The 26,916-nt window shown below is 43.3% G+C and overlaps 1 protein-coding gene across 4 annotated transcripts in view; it reads right to left on the bottom strand.

The window, feature by feature from the left end:
- Positions 1-357: 357 nt before the first annotated feature.
- Positions 358-26,916, bottom strand: part of LOC147035205 (venom phosphodiesterase CdcPDE-like) — a 160,915-nt gene continuing 134,356 nt past the window's right edge. For 2 of the 4 annotated variants that reach the window (XM_085895287.1, XM_085895306.1), the window contains 9 exons: positions 24,000-24,169; positions 20,262-20,310; positions 14,368-14,522; positions 10,452-10,566; positions 10,286-10,357; positions 3,442-3,574; positions 1,963-2,119; positions 1,127-1,270; positions 358-983 (listed from right to left, as the gene is read on the bottom strand). In XM_085895287.1, the coding sequence (XP_085751413.1) occupies positions 810-983; positions 1,127-1,270; positions 1,963-2,119; positions 3,442-3,574; positions 10,286-10,357; positions 10,452-10,566; positions 14,368-14,522; positions 20,262-20,310; positions 24,000-24,169 (1,169 nt within the window). In that variant the 3' untranslated portion in view covers positions 358-809. Of the gene's footprint in view, positions 1,271-1,962; positions 2,120-3,441; positions 3,575-10,285; positions 10,358-10,451; positions 10,567-14,367; positions 14,523-20,261; positions 20,311-23,999; positions 24,170-26,916 lie in introns of all 4 variants that reach the window. The other 2 variants (XM_085895297.1, XM_085895312.1) reach the window with 2 other exon arrangements.

Here is a 26,916-nt window from a genome sequence, read left to right as displayed (position 1 = left end):
CATTTATTTATGCACGAAAAATTAAGGTTGGATACTTTTTGAACACACCTCGTATACACCCACACATACATACATATACACATACATGTATATTTTTTTATACACACATATGTACACATATATGATGGGGGGTATTGAGGAGAGGGGGGGGGTGGTGAGAGAGGAGGGAGGGAGGGGAGAGAAGGGAGGAGAGAGGGAGGGGAGGGGGAGGGTAGAGAGAGGAGTGGCCATTTTTTGGGGAATCGCCAGGTTGGAGTCAGTGTGATTAACGACTACAATTCGTACTTTATACAACCCAAAAACCTTGAGTAGCTTTCACCGAAAAACGACGTTACATTTATATAGACGTTTCAGGGATATGTTCACAAACATTATTCTTTATAAACAGCTGCGTGTGAAGGTTGGAAAAAAAGTTTGGCCCGGGAATATAAAAAGCACGGAAACGTTGAAAACGGCTCATAAATCAGACGTTATCAAATATATATTTTCTTTGAAACTCACAACGAAAAACCACGTAAGCTTTCTAAAGCAAATCCGATAACCAAATGCTTTGGAGTAGGGGAAAGTGGTAAAAATAAAAACTGATTGTAATCAAGAGAAAATACAATAAACACAATTATGCACATATATGGGAAGGATAGGCCTTAAGGAAACCCAAAATGGAAATTCAACGAAAACTCAACAAACAGAAAAAGTTTTCACACAAGCCTGAACTAGAAACACACAGTGCACACAGAGATAACAAAATAACAGTAAAATGCAACAACAATGACCAGAAAACTTATCTTTGAGAAAATCAGCAGAGACCCTTAAGAAGAATCACCACTGTCGCAAAAGAGGACCCTGAAGAGGAACCGCCACCATCCCCAAAGAGGACCCTGAAGAGGAACCGCCACCATCACCAAAGAGGACCCTGAAGAGGAACCGCCACCATCCCCAAAGAGGACCCTGAAGAGGAACCGCCACCATCCCCAAAGAGGACCCTGAAGAGGAACTGCCAGATGATCAGTCAGTCGGTCGGTTGGACGGAGCACATTTTAATGTCGCCCATGTCCAACCTTGTTGGAGGGGCAGGAGACAATTATTGAGTAGATTCTGTGGGCGGGAATTTAATGGAAGTCATTACCCAAAGGAAGTTGGATAAATCAAATCCCTTTATGGTTTGGGCATCACTGTAGAATCTAAAGCCAGTGAGGAGCTCAACATCCCGTGGGCGTGCCACGTGAGTCCACAGACGCTCTTCTGCCCATTCAGATGGTGGTTTCGCATCCTGAAAAAAAATAACACATCAACAACGAGATTATCTAATTTTGAAATGGAAAAAAGAATTCCTAATGAAGTGGATTACTATTCATTGCTTTCATTGAATGATTTTTACACAGGAGTGTCTGGTTCTGACCTAGCTATTAAATAATAACAGTAATAATAATAAAAATAATAATAATAATAATAATAATAATAATAATAATAATAAAAACAAAATAATATATTACAGGCATAAATGCTGCACTATCTTAATGTAAGTAGCTAGAATAACTGCTTTTCCACACAACAAGGATTATTTTCTATTTTCAGTACCAAAATATCTTGTTTTTCCTGAAGTGGCATTTCATGAATCAAAGAATAAGTATATGTGAAAGCAGTTGAGGCAGAAATGTCTTCTGGGAGATTTAAATGTTCAACATCTTTTTTTCCCCCTATGTGATCAATTTCACAATTTATTTCCCCTTTCAGCTTTCATAAGCTCATTGCTGAGTCATTATTTTGGTGAGGAAGAGCTACAGGATTCCATTAAATCAGGAATGGATACAAGTGTTCCGTCATAAACAAAGGCAATGGAATGTTTTGCTTGCTTTTAGAGATACACACCCAAACTGTTCTTCGTGTTTGGCATCTTTTCTGGCAAAATGAGGGTTTTTGTGTGTGTGCGCATTATATTATTTTTTTTTTCCAGAGGCTTACAGCACAACTCTCCAAGTTGGTCGGATGATGAGGCAGAACAAAGGCAGTGAGGTTGAACGGTGGTTCACACCATTTGATCTCGTTTTTCATATGGACACAAGTTGCAATGAGTAGAAAGAAATGTGTTGGAACCTCCAGAGTGGTTTTTGGCCCAAGCCTTACAAAAGACAAGGGAAGAATGTAGAAAGGAATGGTTGGGTTGGGAGATTGGGGTGAAGTAAACAAAACAGGTAAACTGAGTATATTATTTAATTATTAAGCAGGTAAACTTTTACATTTTTGCAAACAAACTATTTTACAATCAAACATTTTATGAAGATGTTACAAACCGAAAGTGAATTAGAGTATGTTTAGCATTTTGAACCATGAGGTGTGGCTCATACGTGAAGTTTTCAACTTAAAGAGAAAAAGAGCTTGTTGATATCGTTTCACATTTTATCGTTGATTGTTGACATGATATCATGTGATCATCACATGATATCGTTGAAAAAAAAAAGTTTCACATTTGTTGATATCGGCAGTGCATGAAACATAGTCTCTCTCTCAACGTGATGGACAGTAAAAGCAAAATATCCATTGGAAACAGTTGAACAGAAATGCGTAAGTTGTGCCAATATGTTGGAGAACCAAAGTGATATTAAACGTTGCAAGTTTCTTTAAAGAAGAGAGAAAATTTGTTTTTAGTGCTTTTGAAGAACAGTGTAAATTAAAACCACTAATTAAGGAACATGGGACATATGACATTAACTACAGAATTGCAGCTCAGTTTGTTGATGATGGTATTTCACAGTAAAACCCTCCTCTTACACCAAAGCTCACCTCGTTACAAATTTCCAGTTTTTCCTTCCTGAGAGTTTGCTTCTTTATCCATCTTGTCCAACCCATGCACCCTCCCCTACCCCTCATTGCTCCCCATACCCATTATTGGTCCAAGTCTCCTTCTATTTTGTCCTTTAACCCTGCTGCTGGTGCGTCCCCTCTTTCTATTGTTTGCTTTTGTTCCTTTTCCTTTTGTATCTATTCCTTTTCCTATTGTTCTATTGTTCCTCTATTGTTCCTTTTATTTTGTTGCATCCTGATCGATTAGGTGTTCTAGCTCTTCCACGCACCTTGACTTTATATCCAAAAAAGAAAAAAAAATGTTTACACCTGATGAGCAGGTTAAATCCAGTTGGAGAACTTAGTGAAATTAACATCCTGGTGTCAGTTAATGTTTGGCATTGCATCCATAAACGTGGATGACATGAACACCCATGTAATGATGAACAGTCACGTGCAAGTGTAAGATCTTGCTGAATAATTCTGCATCAGTTGTTGTGAGAAAAAAAAAAAAACCTGTTCTCCCAGCCACCTGGATTTGGAAATACATCTGCAAATGTGTAACTTTCATTCACATTCAAATTATTACAAAACAATGCAAATCGAGTGTAATCATGAAAACAGGTTTCCATTATGAAGCAGGCTCCAAAAATTACTCACTCTTGGATTTGCTCAGCTGTATCGTAGACACCATCGTAGTTGTAATCATAAATCGGTCCACTGATGATATTCATGGCATCATATCCTTCAGCGTACTTCATAAGCAGTTCATTGTGAATGTATTCCCACAAAACTACCAAAGGAACAGGTCAAGCAAACAATGAGTGTGAAGCCCTCCCAAGTTTCTTCAGTGAACTAGATTAGATGAACAATGGCAGACATTACAAGTATTTCCTGTGATCCAAACCAGATCTGCTCATCAACCACAGATAGAGGAATGAGCAGATTCCTGCCTCCTAGGACCTTTCTATGGTATTGCTGTGGTTCTGCGAACCCGGCGCTCCCCTAAAGGCAACGGCATCCAACTTATAGCAATCAGTCCAGGACAGTTATCTCGTTAGTATTCATTTAGTTAGCCCTTCCATATGTCTAGTGGGTAAATGGGACAAGATGCATTGTGTAGGGCTTTTAGTTAGGTCTTCAATTCCTTATCCTTATTTTATTTCATTCATTTTATTTCAGATACGAACCACACCATGTACGCATGCATGTCAGTCAGATCAGTGATCCTACCGAAGGAGCCGCAGGAATGACGAATATCACCGCAGCCTCATTTGCATAAGTGCCATTTACCCGTTCAAACGGCACACCACAAACCAACTGACGCCTCACCTCAGACTCTCACCACGATGTTACAATGCTCACCATGATCACTACAAACGCCTCCCAAAAATCCCCACAACAACCGACACCCCACCTCGTCACCACAAACCCCACAACTGCTACCAACCACTTCAACATCATCACCACAATCTCCTCAACCACTTACAACGCTTTACCAACCTTACCGCAGACACCACAACACTTCCCCCACCTCTCTATAACCACCGCAACTGCCATCAGGTCCTTGGACGCTTACAACAGTCATTGGGGATGCCAGGCAATGGAGAACAAAGCATGTGCATGCAAGGCAGAATACTTTGGCATTTAGTCTGAAGCACGAATGTGTGCTGGGATTCATTCAGTGACGTCTGGATAGCTCTGGCACTCCGATAACTAACAGTGTTTGGTTGGAGTCTAATGCACGCTCGTGGCCGGAGAGCACTTCCGAAAACCCACGCCCCATAGGAATTACCGAGTTCCATTGTGTACCGGAGCCTGAAAGCAACTGAGGCCATTTTTGCCTCTGGATCTGGCGGAGTGGAGCTACTTCTCGGGGTGGCATTTATGCATCAATGTGGACATGCGGGGATGCCTCCAGGCTCTCTTGATCGCTTTCTGGCTCCTCCTTCACTACAGGCTATATAAAAAGGGAGTGAATCAGTCTCTTTCCTCTCTTTCATCCTGCATCTCTCTTTTCATCCTGGGTCTTTCATCCTTTGTCAAGAGTCTTCCTGAGCCGAGCGACGTCGTCTTGCCAAATGAGAGCCGAGCTGAGAGGGCAGTGCTGAATAGTTGCTGGATCATTGCCGGGTCATCGGCGCTTGGCTCCCATGGCATTCCACTGTCATCATCATGATTGAACACATTTGCAGACTTTCTCTCATGCCACGTTAAGTCTGTCCTCTCACACATTCTTTTCTTTCCTTTGTTCCTCCAATTTTCCACTGACCCACAACTTAACACTTTCCCCTCCACCTCATTACACCACATTTGCACCTCCTTATACATGCACTGTAGACACCTCCAGTTTTCTTCTCTCCTTCCCCCTCCTAAACGATGAGGTTGCGTAGGTCCATCGACCACGCCAGGTACAACGAAGTCGCTTACACCTCAACTACTTCTGTCTCTCTGTCTCTCTGTCTCTCTCTCTCTCTCTGTCTCTCTGTCTCTCTCTCTCTCTCTCTCTCTCTCTCTCTCTCTCTCTCTCTCTCTCTCTCTCTCTCTCTCTCTCTCTCTCTCTCTCTCTCTCTCTCTCTCATTTCCTCAGGTGTGTCTCTGACATGTATAATATAAGTTAAGATTATGCCTGGCATTGTGTTCATAGCTAGAACCGGGCGTAGTGGCATGCGCCTGTAATCCGGTTACTCGGAGGCTTGGGTTGGAGGATCGCTTGAGGACGGGAGCTCTGCGCCAGGCCGCGCTCTGAGAGGGTGTAGGGCAGCCCGGAATCATGGCGAAACCCAATCCTTATCCCTGTGTCGTAAGAGGCGACCAGGGTTGCATCAGGAAGAGCATCCGGCGTAAACCCTATGCCAAATCAGTATGCGGATCATAACGGATGATCCGCTGTGGCGACCCCTAACGGGAGCAGCCGAAAGACGAACAACAACATTGTCTTCATGGCTAGAGTGGTGGGCTTGGGGTCCTATGATCTTGAGTTCAAATCCTGTTTGGCTGTTGAATCAATACCAGGTGGGGTTGACTCAGCCTGTCATCCTTCTGAGGTCGGCAAAATGAGTGCCAGCTTGCTGGTGTCCTGCGGCAGAGTGGTAACCTGTCCAGGATTGTTCACAATAGCCCAGGAGACTGCTTAGGCCACACCAACGCTTTGCACAGAGAATGGTCTAGATGGATGGATAAGTTAAGATCAGAGAAGTTTATATCTGGTTAATTCTACTGTGTCCTCTTTTTTAGATAATTGCATTTCTTTTGCCGCACCCACAATTCCTTGCTGTCCCCTGCTGTATATTTTGTTGAATAGACCCTTTACTGTGCCACATGACCATCCTCACCCTCACTTGTAATAAATTGCTTGTGTTACAAATGAACCCAGCCCATTTCGTCTTTTCCTTCATTGGTCCAGGATGGTCCACACATTAGCTTATCTGGGAAGTTCTACTCAAATAATTTATTTCATTAGCCGGTGCGTACTTGGCAGCTCTGCTCAACTGCACAAGATATAGTAAGTTTAAAGCAAGAACGCACTGAGGGCACGTGACCTCCCCCCCCCCTTGGTACAGCTGTCCAGACATAAGGTATCATGTGAGGTAGGGTAACCCTGCAGGACTGGCCATGTCAACAGGCATTCGTGATTGCCTAGCAACCCACCGGTGTGTGGAGTTATCTGTGTCCGGCAGCCTCAGGATTGGTTGTTCTGGTCTGAGTGCTTCCCCTCATGGCGAGCCTCGAACCCCGACTCCGCAACAGTATTCACCTAGACAATCATCTTATGGGACTGTTTTTCAACCACTACTATCTCCAAACACAACAAACTCGGCACCAGAGGCTAGTTCTGTGAATACACCTGAGACGTAATTCTGAGGCACAACCACAACTCTCCACTGTACACGAGTTTCTACATGAGTGAAACAGCACCTAACTAGAACAGCACCTAACACCTAACTAGTGTGTAACTAGAACGGTACTCGGTAGAACACATACCTCTGGCAGGCTGAACAGTCGACATTTTGTATCCCTCTGATAGGCCAGATCTGGATCTGGACCTGAACCAAAATCTAATCAGCTTGTTAGTGTCATATAACCAGCTCATCCACCTAGTTTTGTCATAACCCTTCCACAACTTTTTGAAATATCATGTTATACTATATTGTTTTTGGCCACATATCTCAATGGTGAAGGATCACTCAACAAATTCTCATTTCCGGATATTCACCAAAATCGATTCGATATGTCTTGTCACACACCCAACCTGTCTATAAAGTTTTATCCGAATCTGTGCACAACATTTTGAGATATTGTGCTATATATTGTTGTGGTTTTGCAAATACACCCCCAAGCAGACAAGAGACACATATGTTCCCAGAGTGAGCTATGTCATTAATTAGATTCGCAGATTAGATTTCCCTCCCTGTGTCTTTGAGGTTTCAGGGATCATATGCATTGTGTGAGTTTAGCGAGGACCTTCCCTTCTTCATCTACCCAGCTATCTAGTAATGATCGAGCATCCCATTCCCTACCATTCTTCACCTCCACATTTCTTGCTTCCCGAAGTAACGCTTCACTCTTTCACCTCTTGTAATTTAACATCACCTGCTCATCCTTTCATCACCTTCATCAATCAACTCCCATCTCCCGTAGAAAACCTTCATTCTTCATCATCAATCATTATAAATAGGTCCCGACTAAAATATCCCTGTAAAACACGCATGAATAATGGTCGGAGTGAAACATAATTGATGGACAGAAGTTGGATTGTTTTTATTTTCACAATCTAAAAACCTTTCATTTCAAATAACACTCATTAGACTTTGTATGAATGGAACCACTACCATCATGATTAGCATCAACTCTTCTTGGACCAGAAAGTGGAAGGACAAACAACCAAAGAACTAAGCCTGGGACCCAGAGAGCGGAAGGGCAAACAGCTAGGCCATCTGTGGAACCGTCTGGAAGTACACGAACCTTTGACAAGCCGGGACCAATGAGGATATGTTGTGAGCAAGTGAGAAGGGCTCGAGGCTACATCCATTCTGGACCAGATAAAAGGCAGGTGCACGTCAGCGAAAAAGGAGCTGCCAGGGAGCCGCCAGGGAGCCACCAGGAAGAGACACCGGGGAGACTAAAGGGCAAAGAGGTATCACCACCGAGGGATCCGAGAGCAGAGCTTTGTACGAGTGCATTGTTGGCTGCCTTATGGCTTAGTCTGAGTGGGAAGTTGCAAGCTTGCTCGAGTTTGTGTAGGTCAGAGGTTAATTGCCTTCATGCATCTCTGAACGAGGCACTAATGGGTTATGTGGAGTGCTGATTGTCTGCATGTCTCCTCTGCACCAACCCATGAACATAACGGTTCCCAACCATCTGTGCACATCAAACCGACATGCCATCGACACACCTTTACCCTGAGTTCCTCCTTCCACACCCCTCCCCATTCACATTGGAACCAATGCAGGCCCGCACTGCCTATCGGGTGAGCCGCAGTCATCCCAAACTCCACTCTTCTCTCCATCTTCTCATACTCTCACCTATCTTTTTCAGTTGATTGATGAGGTGCAATGTCCTGTGTGCAGAGATAGATAAGATTGTAAAAAGTGGGCTCCATAAGTGTTAAGGTCATTACTTTCCTCGTGCATATTTTGAATATGCTTCTGTTGCTTTGATTGTAAATACCTGTCATTGTGCTTTGTTTGATGGCAAATTAATGTGCTTTGTTTGATTGTGAATAAACGTGTCCGATATGTATAATTATAAACGAGTGTGTTGTCATAATAAACTTGCATGTGGAAATGTAACCAGCTCGTTGCATCTTTTTCCCCATTTGTCCAGTGTAATCTGCACATTAGTATTAACCTGGAAATTTGACCCCACCAATTTTCTCGTGTTAGCTTGTGCGTACTTGTCAACTCTGCTCGGCTGCACTTGATACTGCGTTAAGTTAACTCGAGTACTCATTGAGGGCATTAGACCCTCCTTGATGCTGCCAATCCACCGGAAATGGTAACACACAAAGTAGTGCAAACCCTGTCGGTGTTGGCAGTATGAATTGGTGCTCGTGGTTGATTAGTAACCCACCAGGGCGCAGAGTTATCTGTGCTCAGTGGCCTCTGGACCGGATGTTCGGGCGGAGCTCGAGCGCTTCCCCTCGTAGCGAAACACGAACCCCGGATCCGTAACAATATCATATTAGCCGTCACTCAATGATGAAGAATCACAGAAAAAAATTCTCAGATCCGGATCTTCACCAAAATCTAATCAAAATCCTTGTCACACCTGCCCATCAAGTTTTGTCCGAATCCATCCATAACGTTTTGAAATGTCGTGCTATATATCGTTTTTGACCCAATCTCTCAATGGTGAAGAATCAATGAAAAATTCTAGTATCCGGACTCTGACCAAAAGTGAGCGTTACTGTCCTAAGCCGGTCACGTACATACACAAAACATTTCAGAACGATTCCTTCTAAACTGTGGACAAAAATCGTGTGACAGAAAAACAGACATTACAGACCCACATACTTGGCAAAATACTTTTACCAAGTAACAATCAGGCAGACAGCGGTGAAAACATAACCTCCGTCCACATTTGGTGGCGGAAATAATAAGGCCATGAATGGAAAAGGATACCACTGACATCTGTTTTTCAAGCTGTTACAGTAGAAAACTTTCTGATAGTGAATAATGCTTCTTTGTCAATTTTAGGCCGATAAATGCAAATAGGACTGCTCATGAAGAAAGTGAGTCTTGAGAAAAAAAAAAAACATTTGGTGGGTTCTGATGTTGAATACAAGAGGTTTTGGAAGTGTTCAAGTGAGGAGGCAGTAGGGGTGCAAAGATGAAGGATTGAAGGGGGGGGAGGGGTGGGGATGCAAAAAGGCCAGTCTGTCTTTTGTGCGGTTCATTCTTTCTCCACGCCACTTTCACTGGAAGCAGCCCTGTATTACAGCCCTTATGTCAATTGATATTGACATAAGCTGTATAATTGCATAATCAGCACTGGCAAGTATTGGATATGCAATTAAGCAGCAGCAACTGTAATCAGCAGTTCCTTGTAACCTGTACGCCCTTCTGAACGTACTTTCTGTTCATTAAAAAAATCCTCAACATTTTATGTAACATCATGCGAAATGACGAATATTGTCTACTCTACTCTTAAGGAGTAATGGTTGTGTTGACAATGAGAGTGACATTGCCCCGACACCAGTAGCCCACCTTCAGCAAGGTTATGTTTTAAGAAATGGATTATTTCTGAAACAAATCTTCGTTATACCTTTTTAAAATCTGGACTGTTTCATGTAAGTGATGCAGCTTTTGTAATTTACAGCCTGGATATGTGCAGTCTGGCTCAGGCCCAATACATCCTTCCTAACTGCTTTTGTTTGGCCTTATCACCTTGGATCAGTCGACTTGCAATGACCTTGATTTAAGTCGACTGAAATCCTTGTTCACGTGAGAATTATTAGGATAATACAAGTTACTTCCATGGAAACTGTACGAGTCACACTTACTCTTGAAGGCAGGGTGCATGAACATCATGTTGCTTGTGATAAGCCCATCATACTCAGGTGTCACATTCAAATCTGCAAAAGAGATTATACATTCGTTCATGGGTTAGGTACAGACAATTCAGATTCGTTAGCACAAAACTGCAGTTATGCAAGTCGGCCTACTTACTAGGGGGATATAGAAAACCATAGGAAGAGAAATTGGAGCAAGAAGGTCCATTCTGAAGACGTGGGTCATCTCTTGTACAGTTTGTCTTCAAGGATGGCAAAGGTTTTGCACCGGTCTGCTCACAATAGAGAAAGTATGTGGAAAGGTTTGAATACATTGTAAACACCAGACATGTATTCGCATGAATTATAAGCATCACTTGATAAAAATTTACGTATTTATCAAAAGGTCCTCTGCAAGAAGTTTAAGGATATTGGTTATCAGGTCAGGTCAGGTATGCGAGCATACGCTGCAGCAGCGCATCGCTGCATCCACTTTCTGTCGGTACTCCGGGGGTCTCTGACTGGCCATCCCCCAGGCAGATGCCTGGCCCAACCCATCTCCTTGAGATGCTGATCAACATGCTGCAACCACGAGGCATGTTGTTGGCACATTGGCCGCCTCCACTCATGAGGCCTCCTCACTGAGAGAATCTGGTGAGCAGGATCAGCATCAGGAAAACGAGACACATGTCCACATAGCCGCAGCTGATGTTCACGGACTATACAGGTAACCAACCTCATTTGAGTCTCTCTCAGCAACCGCTCGTTGGACACAAAGCCCGACCAGTGATAGCCAAGGATTCTCTGAAGAGACCTGGTACCAAAGGAATTAAGTCTCCATCTCAGATCCCTGGTCAGACTCCAAGTCTCACATCCATACAGCAAGACTGGAAGCAGCAAGGACCTGAAGACTCAGACGTTTGTCCTCCCGCACAGGTAGCGGCAGTGCTACGCCCCATGATCCAGTGAATCCATGACTCCCCAGGCCCGTCCCAGACGTCTGTTGAACTCTGGCTCGCAGCCAGCAGAGACAGGAATATCACTGCCAAGGTAAGCGAATCTCTCCGTGACCTCAACATTCTCGCCACAAACAGGTACAGACAGGACAACAACATCCATGATGTCATTGCAATCTTAGTTTTGCAATCTAGATCTGAGTTTTGTCCGAGGAAACCCATAATGCCAGCGGCTCTGACTCCTCATTCAGTACCTTGAGGACCCCCAAAAGTATATTGAGAGTCTCCGCAAAGATGACTGCATCATCTGCGAAATCAAGGTCAGAGATCTTGACATTCCCAAACAATGCACCACAGCTTGATCTCTCCAGCATCCTCCCCAGAATCCAGTCCATACAAGTGCTGAATAGGTGTGGGGGCCAGGACACAACCCTGATGAACTACAGTAACAACTGGAAATAAGTCAGAGATGGTATCACCACATCTCACAGCACTATCAGTACCAGGGTATAGTTCAGACATCAGATTAATCAGTTTTGGTGGCACCCCACGAAGACCAAGAACCCTCCTGAGGGCATCCCGAGTCACTGCATCAAACGCTTTACAGAGATCAACATAAGCTGCAAGCATTCCTTGCCGAAACTTTCATATGCGTTCAGTGAGGACCCGAAGAGCAAGGATTCGTTGACCTGTTTGTTGTAAAGCCTGACTGCTCTGGACACTGGTGCTCAATCAGATGGTGGTAAACCCGATCAATAATTATCCGAGCAAAGACCTTGCCCGGCACTGAGAGCAGCGTCAACCCTCAGTAGTTGTTGCAGTCTTGACGATCACCCTTCCCTTTCCAGAGAGGGACAACAAGGACCCTCTTCCAATCAGTTGGGATGATGCCTGTGTTCCAAGCAGAGCACAAAACTGTATGTAATGACACGAGTGCAGCATTTCCACCAGCCTTGAGAAGTTCAGCATGGATACCACAGATCCCTGGAGCTTTACCCCGTTTCATCCGGTTCACCACAGTCTGTGTTTCCACAAACGAAAGTGGACAACAGTTGATTGGAGGGTCAGCAATAGGGATAGTCACACCCCTGAAATCCAACTTGACAACTGGTGGATCAGCTTGGTACAGCCTCTCAAAGTAACCTGCCCAGCGGGCCTTCACTTCGGACTCCTCTGTCAAGAACCCACCACCCTCTATTTTAAATGCAGTGCACCGAGGGATGGGATCGGAGTAACGCAATGCATGAATTCCTCTGTAAGCAGGAGGATAATCACTTGACCACAGGTGATGCTCTACCCCCCTCACAGATTCCTCATACATAGGCCTCCTTGTCCACCCTTGGTGCACATACAGTTTTATGCCTCAGCTCCCTGAACAGTTCAGCTCTGCCATTCAGCCTGGCCCTGCATCACTGGTCAATGGTATCCAATGTGCTTTGAGAGAAAATTATTCTTTGCCCTATGGTGAGTTCCAAGACATCCGCTGGCAAAATCAAGGACGGTGGTCTTGAAGGCACTCCACAACTCTTCAGCATCACTCAAAGCACCGAGACCCCCTACCTGTACTCCTCAGCTACTCTCTCATCCTTGAGCTTGCCAACATCCAGCCATGGCTAGGATGGTACAATTCTCCTTGATTGTATCTGCAACTTCAGAGTCACTACAACAAGCCTGTGGTCAGTATTGAGGAGCTGAGCACTCAAATAAATCCTGCAGTTCTGGATCATCCTCCAGTGACCATCGATGGTCAATCTCCTTTGACACACCACCAGCATTGGAATACCAACTCCAGCGATGAGCCTGTGGGTGCTGAAACATGAACCAGCCACCCTATTTCCATGACTTCTTGCAAAGTCAAGGAACTTGGTGCTATTCTGCTTCATAGTTCCAGACCCATGGGGACCAACACATGTCTCATAACCATCCCGATCAGTTCCAGTCGATGCATTGAAATCCCCCAAGACTCGAAGAGTATCTCGCCTGGGGCACTGTTCAACCACAAACTCAAGCCTGGCATGGAATGCGTCCTTCACGGTGAGATCACTCACCTCAGTCACAGCACATAGAGAGACCAAGGAAATGATACACAAGCAGTGACGAATACTTCATCTCATAATACGCTCAATGACCGGAGTTACTTCAATTATCAATGGTGTCAGCTTTTTGGACATAGCTACAGCAAGTACTTGGGCATGGTAACCATCAGAGCAACCATACCAATAATAGGTGTAACCACCCGCCACGATCTCGCCACAATCCGGTCTCAGAACCTCAGAAAGTGCTGCAATACCGATGTCTAAATGCTTGAGCTCACATGATAACAGAGACAGGTGATCATCCTTCCTTTGGGATTGGATATACCAGGCACCAACCCAAAGGGACCACCTCAGGTTAACCCAAGGAGACCACCGTCTTCGTGTGCAACACCTCAGCACCACCCCGACACACACGACTGCAATCTGACCCGGAAAGATTACCCTGTGGTTTCCCTCCTATCATAAAATAGTGGGTCCAGAAGGCTTTGCCCTAAACCGTCATCTGGTGAGCTGCCCTGTGAAGGGCAGCTCCAGAGGAGGTACTCCCACAGAGTGTTTTTTTCAGATTTTTTTGTGCTTTTCATATGTTTTGCAGAATGAAGGGTTTTACGGTGGCCAGAGTGCAAATCCTGCCTCCAACCTCCTAATAAAAAGTAACCCAACTGCAGGAGGACGTCCGCAGACACAGTTGGGCACGAGATATGGATGGCCGTTGGCTCACAAGGAGCTCCTCTGCCCTTTGACAGGTTTTCTTCTTCATGCTGCTGGGTGTCCATATCATACACCCTCCTCACCAGAAAACCTGGTGGGGGAGACGGTTTAGTCTCTGACAACCCGACCATGAAATGAACATCATGTTGCAGATTTTTTTTTTTTCTGAAAACCATTGAGAATCATTCATCACCCATTTCAAAAAACATAGATTGTATACAATTCCATTTTACACATTGGTCTAGTCCTTTTGATAGAAATGAATAACTGCGGCTCTCGAACAAAAACCCTCATGATTGTCAGAGCAGTCTTCTCCATCTTATAATGTCTATACTCATACATTTGTCATTGTCAATATCAACCATACCCCACCCAGCCACAACTAACTCACATGTTTGAATATGGTGTAGGAGACCCACAATGGAGCTTTCATATCTATCCTAAATGCAGAGATGAAGGAGTGCTGTATCTGGAGGCACCATTTGCCAGCTGGCTGCATGTTGATAGGACGCCCCAGCGGAAGATGTGTTGTCTTAGAAACATTTACTAACACAATAAACAACAACGTACAAAGAACGACATATTTTAGACAAAGAACAACAGCATGGGGGCAAAAGTGCAAGCTTGCAATAATCTCATTTTTTTTTTTGAAGACCCTTGCATTTTCCCCTCTTGTCAGTTGGAATCAAATCATATCCGCAGTTAAATGGTCTATGGCAACACCTTGTGGAGATCTTACTAAACCAGAGCCATTCAAGTCATGGAGATCAATTCCAGTTCATTCATTGTGACATACTTTTCAGTTTTTTTGTGTTTTAAACAAAAAACATCACTAATACACCCTCATGAGAGCATCTGTGTACGTTTCCTCAAATGGTCACACATACATCTTCTCAAGACAAGTTTCAATCTCTTCATGAGATGTGGAAAATATGCTGAACCAGAAGTAATAATTGTATCTTAACGATTGAGATTTGAAAACTCAACAATGACAAATTGAGGGGAAATCTGTTTTGAATGGCTTTCGAAAGTGAAACAGGCATCTGCATAGATACAGTGGCCTGCAAAAGTATTTACCTCCCCCCAAAGTTTTCACATTTTGATACCACCTGAGCTTACTTCAGGATATTTCAAATCAAACTTAATAGAAATATATATATATATATATATATATATATATATATATATATATATATATATATATATATATATATATATATATATATATATATATATATATATATATATATATATATTGTGACGTCCACGGGACTTGAACAGTCCCGCCAACGTAGAATGAGCCGAAACGATGGAGGCGATTTATTTGTTTATAACCCAAACATGGCGGTTCTAATCGCTCTACCGCAAACGGGACGAGGAAGGTGGCACGAGTCACTTTTCACTGAGTTGATGATGTTTATTTGTTTTTTATAATTACCAGAAATAACAAGACTCGGCAAGAAGAGGGATCCGGGGCGATTCGACGGGATGGTGTGGGATCGGGCGTGGGGAAAAACACAGACAATTCAAATGAATATACAGTTCTCAATCCCTCTAAGGCGCCAAGCACACGCACACACACACACACACACACACACACACACACACACACAAAACGTAGCTATCTCTGGTGGTCAGGCTGGACCGTGGTGTGGACGCAACTGTCCCTGGATCGGCGCCGGACGAGCCGGCCTTGCTCTTGCCAGGGGGGGGGGGGGCAGGAGAAACCGCAGTGCTGTTGACCTCCTGGTCCTGGCCCAAGTCCGCCTACAGCCACCAGGGAACCAGCTCCCGCGCCAAGCCGCGAGCAGGAGAGGGAGGCAGGTCCGCCCGCCGCCCGACCCCGTACTCCAAGTCAGCAGAACCCCAGAGCCAACCGAGGCGAGGCACGAGGCTCGGCAAGGCTCCCAGACACGATCAAGAGCACGATCGACTCAGCACAGCCACCAGGACGCTCTCTGCCGCCACAGCTTCCACACCAAAAAAACACGAGCGTTCGGGTTGTAATCTTCTTCTTCTTCCTTTTCGACCCCGAACAGAACCTTTTTATCCTTCGTCCTCGTCACTCCCAATCGAGCCGTTTATTGGCCCACCGCCATCGCCTTCCGCCAATCGTGATCACGGGGCGGAGCCATCCGCTGCACTGTCCTGTGACGTCACGGCCAGTCTTCAGAGAATACCAAAAGGGGTTTACGCAGACACACTTACCCTATCCCGTGTCCCTATCTAATTACGTGACATTTATCATTTCCCCCTTGAAGAAATGAACATTTACTAGACAACTTATCACCACTGAATTACTATTTATTACTTCGAGATCCTGGTAAACTCGAACAGCATGGCATACCTAATTAAACATCCTAATTACCCTTTGAATGCATACCCCCCCCCTCAAACGTAACAATATATATATATATATATATATATATATATATATATATATATATATATATATATATATATATATATATATATATATATATATATATATATATATATATATATATATATAGTCTTCACAAGCTACTCCAAAGTAATAAAGTTAAACAATGCAGATAAAATGTGAATAAGTTTAATAACAGAGAAAATCAGATGATTCTCAGTTGCATAAGTCTTTAAACCATTTGCCTTATTAACCCTAAATCACTTCAGGAGCAAATTATTTGTTAAAATAAAGATTACAATTTTCGTGAAAAGGCTTCACCTGTATGTAATCAGTAGTTTAACTTGCAAATTAAACTCCCCTACTTATTTTCGGAGTTTTAAGGTGAGACACACTTGGACAACCAACAAGGCAAACATGAAGACCAAGGAGCTTTCCAAATAAGTCAGACATAAAGTGTTGGAGAAGCACCGTTCATGAGAGGGTTCCAAGATGATTTCAAAGTCACTCATTATCCCTTTGAGTACGGTGAAATCCAAGAAGTGAAAGACGCATCATACCACTCAGACTCCACTCAGATCAGGTCGCCCATCCAAACTCAGCAGCGGGGAAGGCAGGAAACAGGTTAGGGATGTCACTGTAAATCGAACAATGACTACAAGACTCTATGTCCGAGATGGAGGTCAGTGTTTATCAATCAACAATATCCTGTTCCCTTCACAAAACTGGCCTTTATGGGCAGGTGGCAAGAAAGAAGCCATTACTATTTTTTTTTTAAATTCATCTAAAAGCTCATAGGAGCTTGCGAAAAAGCATCTTAATGATACTACAGGCATGTGGATGAAAGTTTTATGGTCAGACAAGACAAAAATTGAACTTTTTGGTCTAAATTTATGGTGGCGATACTTCTGGTGCAAGCATAACACTGCACATCATCAAGTCATCACCATCCCAACTGCCAAGCATGGTGGTGGCAGCATCATGTTATGGGGCTGTTTTTCTTTGTTTTTCATTTTTTCTTCCTGAAAACCATTGAGAATTATTGATCAGTGTGTAATTAGAAAGGGAAAAAAATTGGATATTTTTTTGCCAATCACAAAGTGTCTAAAAAAAATCCCAACCAAGGGTGTAGATTTTCGATTTCACCAGTGATGTCACATCTGGAACCATATTGATCTAAATGATGGTTTGCATAGAGAAACAGTGCATGTCAAGCTTGGATTCCAATACCGATTCCATCATCATCAGCAACTCTGATGGTTCTCAGATTGTTGAAACTGATTAGTGGGGTTTTGAAGGAACGGTTGAGACAAAATTAGTAATTGAAATGCTTTTGGTGGTGGTGGGGGGTGGGTGGGTTATGGAGCAGTATCATTTTGAGATTTTTGCGAGCGATTCAGAGGATGAAGGCAGAAGTGCTCGGTAAGAATAAAACGCTGGTCATATGTTCACTACAGAATGGTAGGTTTTGATTTTCCATGTAATTGACTGTTTATAAGGGAGGGATTTTGTATCAGTTGCAAAATCGGCTTATATATTACTTGAGCAGAAATAGCCATCATCCCCCGACAGCACAGACACCACAGAAGCACACTCGGACACTGTGGACAAAATGGGTGGCGACATATGCTCCATCCCACCCTCACAGGCTGACTAGGTGTCTTGTATGTTACGGGATCATTACGTTTCATACTTTCCACAGACGCCATTCGTGTCTGTGTCCATGTCGTGTGCCACTGTCATGCCCATGAGGTGTCATGTCCCACACCAGTGGAGGGGGGAGTGGTGCTAAGGGAGAGAGGGTGGTGTGTGGTGGTGGTGGTATTGTGGGGGTTATGTTTGGTGGGGATTGTGGGGGATGGTGGTGGGTATTGTGGTGGTGTGGTTTATGGGGGATGGAGGGAGAATGGTGGAGGGGTGAGGTGAGGGATGGTGGTGGGTATTGTGGGGTGATGGTTGACTGTGGGGGGATTGTGGAGGGGGAGTGGTGTTGGGGGTGGCAGGTGGAGGGGGAGGACCCTGAAAGTTTTAGCATCCAAGGTCAAATCCTCTTGGAGAAGAAGATGATACATACATATTTTCTCTCTACTATAAATAGATGGTGTTTCATTTGATTTGTATAAATTTGTGTTGAAAATACACAATTATTTTCAGGTCCTCTTGTGGTAACTGCTGGGCAATGGCAACAGGTGTTTGATTCACCACTCAAATCACCAGTGAATAAGTACTGGTAGCTGGGTAGAGATGGTGTTGCAGTTGAGCGACGGCTGTTTTTTCCACTTAATCATGGTGGATAATCACAAGATCTAGCTATTGCTGTTGTTGGATAACAATGTTCTGTAAAATGTTCCGAACACAAAAGTGAACATTTTGTAGGTCCAATCCACACGTGGGTATTTTGGACAAACCTCGTCCAATTTCTGGCAAACTTAGGGTCTTTCAACCATTGGTATGGCATGAAACCATCTCGGTTTGTATTACTATATAAGCACCAAGGACACATCGACTCGGCATGTTTATGGAAAATCGGAAATTATTCACAGTTTGGGTTAAATCGTACCGCGATGCAACCTGGAGACAGTACGAATATTATGGTCCACTTCCTGATGCGATGACATGGCTAATCGAAGAAGAAGGAGGAGGAGGAGGAGGAGGAGGAGGAGGAGGAGGAGGAGAGGAAGAAAATTTTTTTGACTCTTGATCACAAATTTTCTGACTTTATAATTCATAAATGTGAAAAAGACTCATCATATCTATTTTGTAGAGTATCAAGGGATAGATTAGCATCAAGGTGGTCTGAGCATTTGGGTTCCCCTTTCATGAGACTGCAGGCTTGTGGAAAAAAGTATTGTGGTCAGAACAGAAAAAAATTGAACTCCTTGGTCTAAATTCAAAGCATTATGTCTGGTGCAAGCCTACCATTGCACATCACCCAGTCAACACCATCCCTACTGCCAAGCACGGTGATGGCAGCATCATGTTATGGGGCTGATTTTCGTCATCAGGAATTGGCAAGCTTGTCAGGATAGAAGGGACAATGTACGGTGTGAAGTACAGGAGATTCCCAGATGAAAACCTGCTCGAGTCAGCCATGAATCTGAAACTGGGTTGGAGATTTACATTTCAGCAGGACAATGATCCCAAGCACAAAGCTCAAGCCACACCGGAGTGGCTGAATAAGAAGAAAATAAATATTCTTGAGTGGCCCAGTCAAAGTCCTGACTTGAACCCAACTGAACATTTATCGTGAGACGTGAAGATTGCAGTCCATCGACGATCCCCATCAAACTTGGCATAACTCGAACAATTTTCACGTGAAGAATGGGGAAAAATTTCACTATCTCACTGTGCAAAGATGGTAGAGACCTACCCAGAAAGACTCATAGCAGTTATTTCTGCAAAAGTTGCTTCCACCGAGTACTGACCGAAGGAGCTGAATACCATTACAAACAATGAATTTTGATTTGTACATGTTTTTTTGCAGGCATTCCTAACATGTAACCTCCTTCAACTATAACAGTGTTTAGTTTGATCTCTTCAGTTAGGAATAAAAGTTAATTTGGAAAAACTGTTTCTACATAATTCGTAATTCATCTAAATGTGCCATTATTGAAAGAGGGGATAATTTGGCAGGCCACTGTACATGCTCAACTCTTAGCTTTAACACTGCTCTGAGCTCAACTTCCAGCAACTATACCAAATAAAATTATGAAAACAGCATTATTCAACCAATTACCTGAAAACACTTTCGCTCACTACACAAACAACCCCCAAAAATGATTTATATGCTTTGATATATGCACCAAGAAAAGTCATAAAATTGTGGTCAATTATTGAATGTGTTCACAATAAACATCCATTGCATTTTACTCACACAGTATAAATGATTGTAAAGGTCATACCTTCATCATCAGATAAATTGAACTGCTGATTGAGTTGTTCCACTGGAGGCTGGAACCAGAGAGGAAAGGTGATTAGAAAAGGGTTAAAAGTTTGTGATGAGTACAATTCATTTGCGTTAACATTACAATGACAAAGTACAATATTTAAAGTCTTTCATTTGACTCGTTAGTTGGCTGGGTTTTGAAATTGCTCCTCGACTCATGAAGACCTCTATCTCTTCACGAATGTCATCGAGTCCACGGATAATTCAATTTAAGCTTATTTTGGACCTCTTCAAAGTTTATCACGTAGTGTTATATTTCGGTCACAATGCTAAATGGAGGTTTTTCTTGTGAACTAAATGTTTGTCTTGCAGTGCAATGTTTGTTCAAAGACTTGCTGTATAGGCTACTGTTATTAACAATGCTGACATGTTTTGTTCAACTTTGTAATAATCCCCATACTCCGTCACAGAGCGTCTTTGCCGCCGAAGCAGCTTCCTGAGCAAGAGATATACTGGGTGGTTCACCATTGCCTTCCCAGCAGTACTTAGGGCAGAAATTTGGCCACGGTTCCGGCAATAGCTCACCTACTCTTCACGAAGAACACTGCGGGGATCTTTAACATCCACCAAGTAATGTCAGAATACATGACGTCCAGTTTATTGGAGGGATGGCACATCATTGAGGATTCACCTCGTCTGTGAAACACCAGGATGACAGCTTACAGCTGGGGCTGAGATTCACACCCAGGCTAGAAAGCTTCAAGGCGAGTCTGTGTACCATGTGGCCATCCTGTCAGCCCAAGTCATATCTTAACATTCTGTTAAAAACAAACTGCGATTCCATGTTGTATTTATATGTTTAAAATGTATCTAATTTGGTATCGTGCATTTCTTCGGGTTGAATGTTGAGCTTTGCCTGTTTGTGGAGATTTTCAAAAGCAGCGTGGGAAGCAGCCACCAGGAACGGGAGACAGCCGAACACACAAACGTATAGACAGACACCACGCTTTGCAGAATATTTATTCGTGGGAATGCCTTCTGGGAAGGGAATGCCTTTGCAATCCCTTTGTAATCTGCCTTTTATGTTCCTTTAAGTGGTCTAACAGGCCATTGACACTCATGAAGGTAGGAAAACGCCACAATGATAAAGAAAGCATGCCATAAAAAGTGGGTGAAAGGTCTGGGTGGGTTGCCCCACCCAAGGGCTAAGACACCAGCCAATGGCAGCCAAGTGGGTGGGGCTAGTAGCATCACTGTCAAGGGTGCGAGTACACCTAATAAAAGAGCATGGTGTAAAATGTGGGGAGGAGATGCACAGGAACTTTGCTGGAGAACCTGCATTTGGACTCCTGGGGTTTTCTCTGCAGCACAGGACACATCCATCTGCAGCCTTCCAACATGTCCCCACCGCAAGCTGCTCAAAGTTCCCTTTGTACTGGCCCGTGCTTACAGCAGAAACTGTACTTGCCACTGGGAATAACTCCACGAGGGTTTAGCTGCGTCCTGTCGAGCGCAACCTTGGGTATTTTCAGTCTCATCATTTCTACTTGGTCCTCCCTTCTGTGGTGTGAATGAGGCCTTATGGATTAGCGAGATAAGGACGTGCCATTCATTTGTTACTCACAGCATGTATAGGTTTCTTAATATACAATTATATTGCTGATTTTGTATTCCTGCCATTCTTGTTGTAAATACACCATTACAAATCAACTTGTTCTCCGAGTATTACAGTTGCTCTGATCGTGAGCTATTTGAGCTGTAAACGTTGGTTAAAGGACTGATTGGGTTTTGGCAAATAGCGTGGAAGCGTGCCTGCATCTGAGCAACCACCACAACGGTTAGAACTTTGGGTGTTCAGGTGCACAGCAGCAATCAGCATGTCTACCGAATGACTAAAGCATTCTGCTTGAGTAAGGTAATGCAACAAACAGGCCCATGACCCCATTCAGAGCACAAATCAGTTGGCCAGAATGACCGTTTTAACATGGTTCATTAGGATTCCGACCATGACAACTACAATAATATATATGCACCTCTAATAATGCACCACTAATTATGATTGGTAAGGCTAGATTGTATTTGGAACCCAGAAGTGCCATCTGCCACATGGACTAATTCTAATTTGCCCACCAATCGCAAATAAGCATCACTGTTGTTTAGAAGCAATCAGGGGTTGTATTGTATGAATGGGATTATTGAAATCCTCCAACTTGGACAAATGCTGTGATGATAATCATGACATCGAGAACAAATAATCAGGATCCCCTTACCATTGAAGCCGTTTTTCTCACAAGTTTATCAGAGGAATGCCTGTTAGCTTCATGGTTAGGGTGGTGGGCTTAGGATCCGAGGATTCTGAGTTCCAATCCTGCTCAGCTGTTTAATTAATACCAAGTGGGGTTGACTCAACCTGTAATCCTTCCGAGGTTGGCAAAATGAGTACCAGCTTGCTGGTATGTTGTGTCGGAGTGGTGACCCATCCAGGATTGTGTCCAATAGCCAAGGAGACTACTTAGGCAGGACCAATGCTCTGCACAGAGTGCGGTCCTGATGCATGGATGGAAGGATGGATGGGATGATTGAGCCATTTGAGCATCCTGTGTTGGAGTAACAACCCATCCAGGATTGTGCCCAATAGCCAAGGAGATTGCTTTAGCAGCACCAGCACTCTGTACTGAGTATCGCCCCAATGGATTTGGATTTTGGATTATAATATGATGCAATGGTTTTTTTTTTCTTCTTCAATCGTTCATAAAATAGAAGCCAAACTTTGTATAACAATTCAAGTACTCATTTGCAAATACATACCTTTCTATCTGTCGTTACTCCATTGCCTAACCTGTTGCCTTGATGCTGCTCAACACATGTGTTCCAAGTTCCACATACAATTAGTAATGACCAAATGTGTTCCAGATCTGTTACAAATGGCCACCTCAAGCTTAGTAGTACAGCCATGCTTTCACCAGTGCACCCAAAAGGCTAATGCTCAAGTAAGATCCAGCCCTTTGTATCTTGCTATCGATGGACTGGATTAGCAGGATGGCCGAGACATTCACACACTCGCCTCTAACCTGTCTAGCCTGGGTTTGAATCTCGGGCCAGCTATAAAGAGTCATCTCGGTGTTTCACAGGGAGTGCGATTCATCATTGTGTGCCATCATTCAGATGGATGTTAAACTGGGCGTCCTGTCTGCCGGCATCAGTTGGTGGACGTTAAAGATCACATTATCCTTCATGAAGAGTACGTGAGCTATTGTCGGCACCACGGCCAAATTTCAAATATCTGCTTAAACTACTGCTAGGAGGGAAATGGCAAACCACCGAGTGGAACACTTGCCAAGAAGCTGCTTTGACAGCACCGACACTGCTACAGAGCACGTTACATCAGAATCGGAATCAGAACCACATTGTACATAATTATGATCATAGTGAGTCATTGTGGATCATTGTTCTGGGGGATACTAATTAACCTTTTTATACTATCCTGGAATGTAATGATATCCTGGAATAATATCCTGTAAGTAATATCCTGGAAATGAAGCATTTTAATGTTTTCAACTAAAGTTATGTGGCTATCTCTGGAGGCCAAACATGAAGTCACTGCAATTGTGCATGATTTCCACTTCACTTTTTAATATGATAGAGTCAAGAAATGTGTGAAATAAAAATTTGAAATAAAATACAATAAAATTTAATAGTAAAATTAAATAAATAAAATACAATTAGAATAAAATACATCACGATGATTTCTTACATCGTTGGGGGTTGAGCAGGAACAACTTTTGGAGCTGTATGTAGTGAGTTGACATGATTCAGGATGGAGCAGCTCTTCAGGAAATTTTGGAATGTAAGAAGGTTTTCGCAGGAGGTGGTTAAGACTTCCATGAGTCCCATTATTCGGGGCACTGTCAATCTCCAGAACATCTAATGTGCACAAAGTTCGCTGCATGTTATGGGAATTCAGTATTAGCAATAGTTAGTCATATGATGTAATAATGGAATACTTGGATTATTGTATATTTCAATCAAAGTACATGATATGAAACTGATGTACATGTAAACTCTGACATGCAGTGTGTACAAATATTTAATTATGACAATGATACTGGTACATAATGAGAATGATAATTATAAGGAAACATCATGATAGTGATAATAACGGTAATGGTACATAATGATAATGACCGTCTGTGTGTCCAGGCCATAACATTTTTACCATTTGAGGTTTTATCATGATATTTTCAACAAACCCTTGTTATTAGAATATGGAGAAGACTAATGGATAATTGGGTTAAAATGTTGGGTTAAAAGGGTTAAAATGGCAACGTTACAATGAGTACAAATAGTCCTGATCAGCCCGTCTTCACCACAGCGCAAGATGGCCGGGTTTTTAAATTGATTATGTTTCTTTATTTAGCCTGGTTTTAGCTTCGTGGGGAGGGTGGCTGGCTTGGGATCCTAGGGTCCTGAGTTCAAGCCCCTTTGGCTGCTGAATTAATACCAGGTGGGGTCGACTCAGCCTGTCATTCTTCGAAGCTTGGCGAAATGAGTACCAGTGTACTGGTCATGGTGTGTGCCCCGGGTAGAATAGGTACACTGTATCCCTGTGTGTCGTAAGAGGTGACTAAACGGTTGGCGTCACGAAGGCATCCAACCATTATGAAGAGCATCATAATAGGCGTCAAAATAAAACATTGCCTTAAAAAGGGAACCATGATTGTCATGGGGCCCACAAGGCTAAAGCCAAGTTCACATTTGCCACGGTGGCCGTGGGGTCTCCAAAATCTACCGCCACTAGCAATTATACAGCGGCCGCAGTATTTACACGGTCACACAATGTAGCAGTCACATATGTTTTTATTTTTCGGGGAGCCGCACGGCATATTTAGGCCTAAGTCACATTTGCCACGGCGGCCGTGGGGTCTCCAAAATCTACGGCCATTAGCAATTATACGGTGGCCGCAGTATTTCCATTGTCACACAATGTAGCAGTCACATATGTTTTTATTTTTCAGGGAGCTGCACGGCGTATTTATAAATTGTGGAGACCGAAAACGTGGGGTTGCCGTACGGTCTTTGATTTGATGTCACACGGTGACCTTAGGGCATTCCTGCGGCGGCCATAGACTTTTCAAGGCAGATGCAAGGTGAGCGCAAGGCAACGGCAAGGCAACCGCATGGGGGCCCTAAGGCGAACGTGCGGCCAGACGGACGGTAACGAATGGGTTAATTTTTTTTTTTTTTACCAGTTTTTTTTTTTTTCGGCTTGTCGAATTGCTACGGCAAACGTCGAAGTGAAAAAGTTATAACTCCGCGTTATAATTCCACGGTGACACTACGTCCTGTAAAATATAGCCAAACTGTGTCGGGCCACCCTGAGGCCACCTCAGAAACTCTGTGGCCACCGCAAGTTTCTGTCAATTCAGAGGGCGTATGGCCGCCGTATCCTCATCGTAGAGCAAATTTGACTTAGGCCTAGGTCTTAGAAATTGTGGAGACCGAAAACGAGGGGTTGCCGTACAGTCTTTGATTTGATGTCGCACGGTGACCTTAAGGGGGCCCTGCGGCGGCCATAGAATTTTCAAGGCAGATGCAAGGTAGCCTCAAGGTGCCCGTAAGGTGACCGCAGGGGGCGCTAAGGCGAACGTGCGGCCAGACGGACAGTAACGAATGGGTATATATATATATATATATATATATATATATATATATATATATATATATATATATATATATATATATATATATATTTTAACCATTTCTTTTTTTTTTGACTTGTTGAATTGCTACGGCGAACGTAGAAATGAAAAAGTTATAACTCCACGTTATAATTCCACGGCGACCTTACGGCCTGTAAAATATAGCCAAATGGCATAGGGCCACCCTGAGGCCACCACAGAAACTCTGCGGCCACTGCACGTTTCTGTCAATTCAGAGGGCATACGGCCGCCGTATCCTCGCCGTAGAGCAAATGTGACTTAGGCCTAACCACTGCTTGAGCATGGAAAAATGGCCTTAAAGTGCGAGTGTGTGTGCATGTGTATGTGAATGTGTCTTTATTTATTTACTACTAGCAGTCACCCATTGAAAAATGAGCATTCAACCCCCTGGTGTATTAATTCAGTGGCCAACAAGGCTTGAACTCAGGACCCTAGGATCCCAAGCCACAACCCTATAGGATCCCAAGCCACAACCCTAACCACTAAGCCAACACCAGGCTACATGGTCCAATGAAAGTGAATCATCGAAATAATATTTTGGCTTTGAGGATCAGATATCGTCCAGACTAAATAAGTGTCGAAATTTGGAGTGAAATCTGATAATTTAAAGAATTAATGAGTCTTATAATTAAGCTTATATACCTATTTACTTTAAGCAAGCAAGATTATGTTCTCTCCTTCTCCATATATCGACAAGAAAATGTGAAATTTACAATGCATTAAACCTGTCTTTTTCTCCTGTTTGAAAAATGACTGTATATTGAGTGAACAAAAAATTTACGAACATGGCAAAAGTAATCAACTTCATTGAGTTACATGATTTAATGCATTCACTGCGAAACTTCACACACTGTCCCCCAGAGGGATAGCCTATCCATAGCATCTGCCAGATCTGTGTCTATATTTTCCGAGGTTTTGTGAGGTGCTCTGCAGGGAATCAAAGCAAATTTG

Source organism: Eptatretus burgeri, chromosome 1 (assembly GCF_056783735.1).
Source record: "Eptatretus burgeri isolate ZD-2024b chromosome 1, Ebu_testis_v1, whole genome shotgun sequence".
NCBI lineage: Eukaryota > Metazoa > Chordata > Myxini > Myxiniformes > Myxinidae > Eptatretus > Eptatretus burgeri.
This window is presented reverse-complemented; position numbering and strand designations above follow the sequence as displayed.